We start from the raw sequence: 10,528 nt of genomic DNA, 5'->3' as shown, positions 1-10,528 counted from the left end.
TCCATTGAACTTGGTGCACTCATGCTTTTGGTTTGAAGTCAGCTTATATTAGTGTCATCTTTTGATTGCTGTGATGCCGATGTTTTGTATGTTCATATTTAGAAATGATGCTTTGAGTGCAAAACGGTGTTTAGTCCGATACTCCGATTAACCCTTACCTCCTGAATTTTGTATGGTCCAAGTGATTTGGTAGTTTATTATAGTTGTGTACAGATTTTTGCAATGCATGGATCTGATCTTCACTTATGGGCTCTTTAGAGAAAATGGAAGTAATGTTTGGTTATATCTTCGAATGATCATCTGCCACCACAAGATAATTTGTTATGAAATTTTACTTAAAATAGAAAGGTATAGATAGAGTTTTCTTTCCTTTATTAAAAGGCTAAAATACTCTTTTAATCTTCTAATTCTTATAAAAAATTCAATTAGATCTTTAGTTTTTATTCAATTAGATCTCTAGTTTTTATTTGGTCTAATTTAGTCCTCTAATTTTATAAAATGATTTAATTAGATTGTTTTTGGTTAAATTGATGTTAGATTTTGGTTGAAATTAATATATCAAATCACTTCATTTAAGAAGTTTAAATATTCAAATTAATTTTATTTTTTAGATGAAGTGATTAGAAAAATAATTTAAGGTTAATCTAACTTAAAGTATATAATTGAATTATTTTAAAGAATTAGAGGACTAATTGAATAAGATAAAAAAGGAAGATCTTATTGAATTTTTCAGGGAAATTATAGGATGAAATTAGGATTTTAATCTAACTTTAAACTTGTTCATACAAAATTTTGCTTGATGAAATTGCCATATAACTTATTGTTTTAGAAGAATTTATTGGAAATTTGCAGAAGCCTAGTATAGTTTAATTACGTGAGTTTGAGTATCATTTTGTTTAAATTAATCGTGAATAATTATTTTTTAAATTTAGTTTAGTTTTATTATTTTATAAGTTTAGAATTAACACTTCTAATCATTATTAAAACCAGGTTACGCACATGCGATTAATAAAATACATTTTTTTTGGTAGAAAATGTCAAAAAAAATTGTACTTAATAAATGTTAATGAGACTTACATTTATATGGTTTCTATTTAGATTTATCTGTGTTTTGAAATTTGATTTAATACATGAAAAATGTTAAAAAAATTGTACATGATAAATGTTAATGAGACTTACACTTATATGGTTTCTATTTAGATTTATCTGTGTTTTGAAATTGATTGGATACATGTCTGGTTTTCTTCAAGCAAGTAACATTTTCAAAAATTAATTGGTAAGATTTGGGAGACATTCATAGCAAGGGATTGATAAGATTCGTCCTATTCATTAAATTTAGGCATCCACGTGTTGGAAAATACAATACTTTTTTATTGGAAACATGTAATGAATTTTAATCAATTTTATTACTCATGAAAATACTTTGATCATAACAATTTTTAATGTTCTTATAAAAGTGTATTATGACTTTTTAATATTATTGTAGTTGTTAAAAATAATCATTTTGTTAAGAATGTGCGTGAAAATAGGTTTTGATCCAAAAGTATTAATTTTAATCGTTTTTAAAAAAATTTATGGTAATGTTTTAATCATTTTTTGTAACTGTGTTGATGTTATATTGAAGGATTATGCTAAACTTGGATAAACAAGTGAAGTAAATTCTTTAGTAAGGTGTTATTGTTTTTGTATGATGTGATCTTTACATGGTTGTAGAATTATGTGGATGATCTCCTGAAAGACGACAAAATTTATTGTGAAAAGAATTGAAATTATGTTTGATTCAATTATATATATATATATATATATATATATATATATATATATATATATATATATATGTATGTATATGTATGTATGTATGGAGTATTATTTAAATAGATGTTTTTGGCATTAGCATTTAGAGAGTGATGAAGGATTATCTTGTTCCTTTTTAAGAATATTGAATATGGTGTGAGTTGATTAAGAAAGCTAAGTGAAATCCCCACTGGACATTAAGATAGCAAGCTATCTAGATGTGAAGGTTCCTTTCACAAAGCTCAAGAGAAGAAGATGATGGATTGATTCAAAATAAAAAGAAAATGGAAAGCACATAAACCATAGAAAACCAAGAATAATTAAAGGAAGATGAAAACATAAAATGGAAAGGGAAGAAATGGTAAAAATGTGAGAAGCACGCCATTACAAGGCTAGGCTAGAAGCCATGGCAACCTTGAAGATGAGTGGATGTGTGCCGCCACTTGCTATGCAAGATAAGGCTTAAAAGTATTCACTCTCAAGGGAGGAAACTCTCACAAATGGTTGAGACACAAGAGTGTTTTACTTCAAAATCTTCAACCCTTTTACATGTCTAGGAGCACCCCTTATATAGAAGAGTTTAGGGGCCTCTAAGCAAATAAAAGATACCTAAGGATGTCTCTACAAAAACCTAACCCTAGCTTCTAGAAACTAGGTCAAATAAGGTTACAAAAAATAAGAGACAAAAGAGCTAGCTATGGTGTGTGCAAGGCTAATTTCATTCTAGCACAAAAGGAGACAAAGAATGTGTCTCATATGTCTCCAAAAAGTGGCCAAAGAGTGCTAAAAACAAAGGAGACCAAAGGTACATAGGTACACTTGCTTCATGCCTTTTACTTTATGCTTTATGCCTTTGCTTTACTCTCTCTTCCACATCATTTATGCTCCCCAATCACCATGCGCCACCTAGTATTGCTTTCTTACTCCTAATTAACCTACAAAGCAAATAAACATAGATTAGCATGTTGGCTTAAGTCAAGTCAACTATAGTCAATAAGTCAAACCTAGTCAAAGGTCAACAAGTCAACTAAAGTTGATTCAACTAAGTCAACTTTGGGAATCAAAAATAATAAACACATATGAAAAGGGATGAAGGATTAATGAACTTCCTTTCTAAACATGCTTAGTCTTCTTAAGCATGTGCCTTCATCCTTGATTGGGGTCAATCCTTCATCAGAGAGGGGGTGGTATATTATTGCCATTTGTCTTTCTTTTTGTATATATTACTTTATGTATAAGTCAAGACAATCCAATTGTCCTTACTCAATATATTTATTTTTTCTGATAAAAAAATATATGAAACTGAATATAAATAAAAATTTTAAAGTATTGAAATGTTAACTTTTGTTTATTATATTTCCTTTTCTTTTTTTATGGTTAATAGGATATTATGATATTTTTTATTCATCTAAAATTTTCTTTTATCAGTTTAGAAGTTATAAAAAATTAAAATGTCTTTTAATAAAATACATGAAAATATTAAGTTTTTTTAAAGTATATTATTTATATATGGGTTAACTATATTTTTAGTCCTTTAATTATTAAGCGATTTTAGTTTTAATTTCTCTTTTAAAGTTTTGTCTAATTAGGTCTTCATTCTTTCAAAATTCATAGGATAGTCCTTAATGGCAAACAACATTACTGATTTTATTAGTGATTTTTATGACGTGACAAACAAAGTGTCACATCACCACCCTATTTTAAGACATGTTTAGTGTGAGACTTGCTACTTTGGAAAATGAATAATTAGACATGTTATTTTCATTTAGCAGGGATGGAATTTGAGGAAGACACCACATTATCGTTTATTTCACTCACTCGAACTAACAAGGGATTTGAGAAATTCCATAAAATGTATCACATGTGATTTGGTTTTCATATTGAAGGAAGAATCACAATTTTTATGAAAGGTTCTAACATAGGTTAAGAAAGCGACGTAGAAGAATTTGGAGAATAAAAAATGCATTCAAACAGAGGGGGTTGAAATCGCGATTTCTACAAGTGAGGTTAATTTGCATAAACGTTTCATTTTTTTGAATGTTTATGTGTTTGGTGATGTCATTTAGGGTTATGGTTGTTTGAATTTGTTCTAATTGAATGCTGATTGAAAATGTAGGGTTCGAAAGGAAGAGAGAATTGATTGAACCATTCGAGGGATAATTTGAGTCCCAAAGGCTGAAAGGAACTTTAGAAACCTAGTCACCCGCACTCCTATTCTTTTTGGTTTAGATGTAGAAAAAGGTTGTTGCTTTATCTACCTGGATGTTAAGTCCAAAGGCAAATAAGTTGATATTCTATTGGTAAATGATTAAGTTTTGTCATGTTTGTTTTTGTTATTTGCAATTTTCTTATTGCATCAACTAATACCAAATTACATAGTATCAGGGGGAGACTCCAGTCCTACCCCGTCTTCTTAGGATTAAGGTTGCAGCACAGTTTGATGTAGAAGTGGCTATGATAGCAAAGAGCAGAAGAGAATAAAGATATGTATTCTATATAATAAGATAATAGTTGAGAGCACTGCTAGAAAGATAAAGATGGCGATAAGAGATTCATTCTGTCTTTCTTCACTTCTTATCTTTATCTATGATATTAACTTGAACTTGAAGACGAGTCTTATTCATAACTAGAAAGCAGATCGAAAGAAGCATAGGTACACTGAACACTAACCCAATCCAGATGAAACTACTATTATCGGAACCCAGCTTCTCTTTTTTAGCGAATAAAGATTGAAGTCGAAAGTTCAATATGTTCGTGTTTCGTCTATTATTTATACTTTATTTTTTGTATTTTTATCTTTATGTATTTAGAAGTGGTAGGTGATGTTTTGTTTCCTCATTAACATTATTGTTTTTACCTTTTAGAAGGACAATGGTCATTTGAACTACATAATGTTGAAATTGAATAGAAAATTAATGTTGAATATAAACTTTTTAACTTTTATTTACCGACGTTAAGTTTGTAAATCTCACAAATTGATTTTCTTAACGTTGAAATTGAATAGAAAATTAAATAACAATATATCTAAATTATACTACACTTAAAATAACTAAATTCCTAGATCATTGTGCATTAATTTAGTTTTAAAAATAAATCTAATTTAGACCATTAATCTAATTCACTTTTAAAGTTGAGATAGACCAATTTGGCAGCGAAATGGATCTTTGACAATCAAATTATCAAATTTAATTTAAAAAAAGCATATACTAATACCTAAATGTTCTCTATTTTATAGAGTTAATTCCTTGAATTCACCACAACAATCTTAAGAATAAATAAACAAGATTGTACCATATGAAAATTGCAACGCAGTCAATTGTTGAATGATTAAAATAAAAATTAAATCCTCTGATAAACCCAAAGATTCACCCTAAAAATAAATGTCTCTTCAACAACATTAACTAACGGGGAATGATATTATAATAAAGAAAATTTTAATAAATTTTGACAATCCTTTATCCTTTATCCTTTTTTCAACCAATGTGAAAAACTTAATTAAATATATAAAAATTAAAAATTAAAATTTAAGTATCTTTAGTGTAAAAAACAAACTTTGTCAAGTTTATAAAAATTTTCCTTTTATCAAACTATAATTTTTGTTAACTAATTCATATTCAACTAAAAAAACTTGTTATCCTCTTTAACTTCAAAATTTGCAGGTTCCGTCACCTCAATACGCCCCATCTATCAACTGCCAGCCTCATAGATCCCTTGCACATATTGATCTTTCCACTATGCTGAGTTAAAAATAAATGCATTAAATAAATTAAATTAAATGCATTAAATGAGGTTAAACGGAAAGCACTCCAATGGAAGAACACAATGACAATGCACAAAGAAAGGAGAGAAAGGTATGTCGTAGAACAAATGAGAATGGAAAATTGAAATGGAGACAAATTCCAATGCATCGAGCCTTAAACGGTTAGTCGCATATTAAACAGTTTCATCTTTAAGTCAAAATGAAAATATTATTCCAAAACAAAATTGTTACCAAATTTAAAGAAACTTGTTACAAGAACCTATATCAATACCCCAAATTTTTCACTGGATTTTTCATCCCTCACAATTTTGGAAGAGGGGAAGGGAAAATGCTCATGGAGCTTCCGATTGCAACTGTCTTCGTCGATGAATTTCCTACTCAAGCAAAGGAGCGCGAAGGAAGAAGAAGTACCCTGCCATATCCATTGCTGTGCGATTGAAGAAGAAAAAGAGGAATGTCTCTCGTGGCAACGTAGTGAAAGCGACGACACGACGACAATTAGCGATAATAGGGTCTCGTCTTGGAAGGACCTTCGATCTGGGTAGATATTGGAGAAGAATCCTCTACAGAGATTTAGGAGGTGAAGCAACCTTTCATGGAGATTTGGAGGGAGAAGCTCTACCCGAAAAGAAGAAGATGGAGTGAAAAATCATTTTATTTTTTAAATTAAATAATCTGTCACGTGTTTTAAATAAAATACTAATATAGCATTCCGTTTGCCAAGTTAAAAAATAAATATTACCTATGTTAATCATTAAAGACTTATGCCATGAATTTTGAATGAGGACTTAATTAGAACAAACTTTGAAAGAGAAACTAAAACCAAAATCTTTTAATAATTAAGGAACTAAAAACATAATTAATTCTTTATATATATATATATATATATATATATATATATATATATATATATATACTTTGCATAACACATAAGAATTACATAAAACAAAATCAATCATTCAAAAAATGAAAAATAGGCAATAATAGCCTCTAAGCATACCGTGTTCTGTCCAAGAGGGCCCCTAAGAGCCAACTAATCAAATGTCAAACATTCTAGTCATGGACCTTGCAATGGTAAAGGTCTCATAGTGAGTTGGGATCACATTTCTCGTCAGTGACTACAAAGAAAAAAAACATGAGAGAACTGAACTGAGAATACAACTCAAAAATCAAATATACAGTTTATGATTTCATCTCACAAAAAACGCTTAGACCTATTTGGGAACTCAGTACCAAAAAATTACTTAGCCATTAGGGTTTATCACTTTTAATCAACAATGCAGTAAATGAGCTTCTATCACTTACCTAGACGCTTCACAAATCCACCAGCTGCGAACGAAAACCCCCTTTGCCTCACAATGTCCAAATGTTGCCACTGAATCACCTCCCAAATGTGCCACTCAATCACCTCTTTGTCGCGAACGGAGTGGCTTCTCTGTTCGCAAAGAAAGGGCTACTCAAGCTCTTCTTCAAATGTTCGCAAGTGTCCGCAGAGAAAGGGATTTTCTTCGTAGTCGAAGATAGGATCGTTGCAGAGCTGAAGGATGAAGGAAATCATAGACAAATCTAAAAGTCGCTCACTCTTGATACTCGGTGAAGGGACATAGTGGGTCTCACACTCTCTTTGTGCACTCGTTCAAACTCACCTCTCGAAAGGGGAAAAAGGGGATTGTGAAATCTGCAAACTTTCCCACCTAATAATTTCATAAGAATTTGTTTTTTTTTTTTAAATTCAATCACCTCTTCGACACGCTATCAATTTATTTTCTATATATTTTTGCTTCTTTAAATCGGATTTGTGTCCCTTAAGTCGACGCCCTTTGCGTCGTACTGCAATCAATGTCCATTTTAGGACGTTAAAATGAAACATTCTTATAAATTTTGACTTTTGAAATTAGTTCATATCACGATATAACTGCTAAGATTGAGAGATTTTTTTTCCCAGACAGCACTATTCCGCTTTTTTTTACGTGAATAGCACACTGTACATTAATATTACATGGATGACACATTTTTTATCTTAGTTGGGAATTCGGTCCTCCGGGAGCCGAATTCCAACTTGTTATGTTTATTTTTTTTTTTTGGTTCCAAGTCAGAATTTGGTCTCTAGGGATCTGAATTCTGAACTTGGTTTTTTTTTTAAATTAGAATTAATTTTTTAAAATTTTTGTAATAAAATAGATATAAGATTTATTTTTTATCTTTTATCTTTTGTAAAATTTTTATCTTAAAGGTTAAATATATATTTTTTTAGAAATAGATATAGATTTGTATTTTTAGTTATTTTAGGTATTATTTGAAAGAAAAAGAATAATAAATAATACCTAAAATAACTAAAAACACAATACTACATCTATTTTAAAAAAATATATTTAACCTTTAATGTAACATTTTTTACAAAAAGAAAACAAAAAATAACTCATATATATTTTATTAAAAAAGTTTAAAAATATTATTTCTAATTTATTTAAAATAAAAAAACAAGTTCAGAATTCGGATCCCTGGAGACCGAATTCTGACTTGGAATAAAAAGAAAAAAAAAAGCATCATAAGTTGGAATTCGGCTGCCAGAGGACCGAATTCTCAACTGAAAAAAAAAAAACCGTGTCTTTCACATAAATTTAAACTACAGTATGCTATTTAAGTAAAAAAACTGATCAACCGTGCTTTTTGGAAAAAAAAATCAAGATTGAGAATCTTGATGAATAGCTATAGAGAATGAAGTAACAAGTAATGTACAAATCAAAGCATTATTTTTTCGAAAGGCACAAAGAGCAACACTACAGTAGACAATTAAAATAAAGACAATAAAACCAAATAATGAGAAGAATAACAGGTCCAATAACTTGTTTAAGGATGTAATTTAAAGCTAGATATGTTAATATAATTATGGAAAACAAGTGTGGAAAATAATAACTAACAATTTTCCTTTCAAGTATAACCTGGATCTGATTGATCATTTAAAACCACTATTCATCATTTGGAACTGCTTTTAGCTGCCATAATAATATGCAGCCTCATGGGGCTCCAAATGGTTCCAAGAATCACAACAAAAACCGAGCTTCCAACAAAAGAAGGGGAAAAAGAATTCTGAGTTTACTTATCGTGTTAGAATCATAACCTTTTGGGAATTAACTTTTTCAAAAAATAAAAATAAAAAAATTATTCGTATAAATTGTAATTTATTTTGACTTATATATTGCTCTTTTTGGTCTTTATATATATATATATATATATATATATATATATATATATATATATATATATATATATATATATATATATATATATATATATATTCTTATTTCTTATTTTCATTATACCTATAAAAAGTTTTGAAATTAGAGTAAAAACAAAAATCAGTTTGTAATCTTTAGCTGCCGACAAAGAAATTGCTACCTGAAATTTATTGGATGTATGCAATAAAATTCTAACCTGATAGATTTTGTCTTCAACCTTTTAATTTACATTTTCTTAACTAAAGAAAAGCTTCAGTGTCCAGAGAAGATCTACAAAGATAAACATCAAACACATTACATTTCTTTTTCCAATCTAGGTTTCTTCAAGATGCATGAAACATTTCTCGAAGTAAGATTATCATACACTTTTTTATTTAAGATGTTTTAGAAAAAAAAGAGTAAAATACTTTATGTATAACTGTTCTAATTTTTATAATTATACAAATTAATTTTAACTTATAAACTCACTTTTCTTTCTTGAAAATATTTGTATTGAAAATTTATTTTTATGGGTCTCCTGTTCCATACACTGACCTAGAAAAACAAAAAAAAATGACAAAATTGACAAACATTCTATAAATTGGATTAAAGTAGATTAATTTTTTATATTTTAATAAAAAGTAATAAAAATAGTATTTTTTACCTTATTTAGTAATTTGTAATGTATCATTCTCCTTATTTGCTTTCTACTTTCTTGACTATTCACACGCTCTATCTTTCGATGCAATTCGATAGCCTTAACATTTGCAAATAGGAAACTAAAAATAGTAACACACATATATATAAAACCCCCAATCCCATATTTCTTCCTCCGTAGTAGTTGCTCTCGCAGGAGGAAGGTTCTTCAAACCATGTCTTCCTTCCCAGTCATGTGCACCGTTCTCCTCCTCCTCCTCGCCACAGCTGTCTCCGCCCATGATCGCGTCGACGCCAGAAATTACTTCGGTTACGTCCCCGCGATTGTCGACGAGACCTTCGCGAACCAAACGTTGCTGGCTGAGGAGTTCATGAACACACATAACTGGGTAAGGAAGCAGTACAACCTTCCCTTGCTCGCTTGGGACGAGAACCTTGCGTCCTACGCGCGGGAGTACCTCATGCAGCGTTACGAGGATTGCAAACTCATCCACTCCAACTCCAACTACGGCGAGAACATCTTCTGGGGGAAGACGCGCCATTGGAACCCCTCCGATGCTACCTTCTACTGGTACGTGGAGAAGGACTGGTACGATTTCAAAACTCTCACGTGCGCCCCACCGCCAAAAGCCTGCGGCCACTTCACCCAGGTAGTGTGGCGGGACTCCGAACGAATCGGCTGCGCTCTTCAGAATTGCCACAACCCTGATCTGGGCATGCTCATGGCGTGCGAATACGATCCTCCTGGTAACTACGCCAACGAGAACCCTTTGCAATCACATGTCTGATCACAATCACCTCAAACATTCCAACATTACATCTATCTAATCGTAATCACATAGTTCTGTTAGCTTCTGTTCAGATTAATTGACAGACCGCTTCGGGATAAATTTCCATGTATGATCGACCAGATGGCTGATACAAATGTGGTTTAACCATTGTAATGTAGGTTTCTCGTCAGAGTTTAGGATGTTAGCTTAGGCAGGCCCTCATGCCCATTTCCTTGTGGCTTCTAGTATTAGCTTTGTGTGTATTTATAGCACATCTATTAATATCATTCAATATACAATTCTTTTGCAAATTTCTATCGGAGTTATGT

At 30.7% G+C, this 10,528-nt stretch overlaps 1 protein-coding gene across 1 annotated transcript; it reads left to right on the top strand.

Moving 5' to 3' along the window:
• Positions 1-9,622: 9,622 nt before the first annotated feature.
• LOC114192767 (pathogenesis-related protein PRB1-3-like) lies at positions 9,623-10,510 on the top strand. Its single transcript, XM_028082579.1, has one exon. It carries the CDS (start codon positions 9,645-9,647, stop codon positions 10,215-10,217), a length of 573 nt encoding a protein of 190 aa, XP_027938380.1. The 5' UTR covers positions 9,623-9,644; the 3' UTR covers positions 10,218-10,510.
• Positions 10,511-10,528: the final 18 nt, after the last annotated feature.

Source organism: Vigna unguiculata, chromosome 7, assembly GCF_004118075.2.
Source record: "Vigna unguiculata cultivar IT97K-499-35 chromosome 7, ASM411807v1, whole genome shotgun sequence".
NCBI classification, from domain to species: domain Eukaryota; kingdom Viridiplantae; phylum Streptophyta; class Magnoliopsida; order Fabales; family Fabaceae; genus Vigna; species Vigna unguiculata.
The sequence above is the reverse complement of the archived record's forward strand: the minus strand, read 5'-3'. Positions and strand labels throughout refer to the sequence as shown.

Bases quoted from the DNA above. Each gene is read 5' to 3' on its own strand.
- LOC114192767 (XM_028082579.1), top strand. From the start codon at position 9,645: ATGTCTTCCTTCCCAGTCATGTGCACCGTTCTCCTCCTCCTCCTCGCC.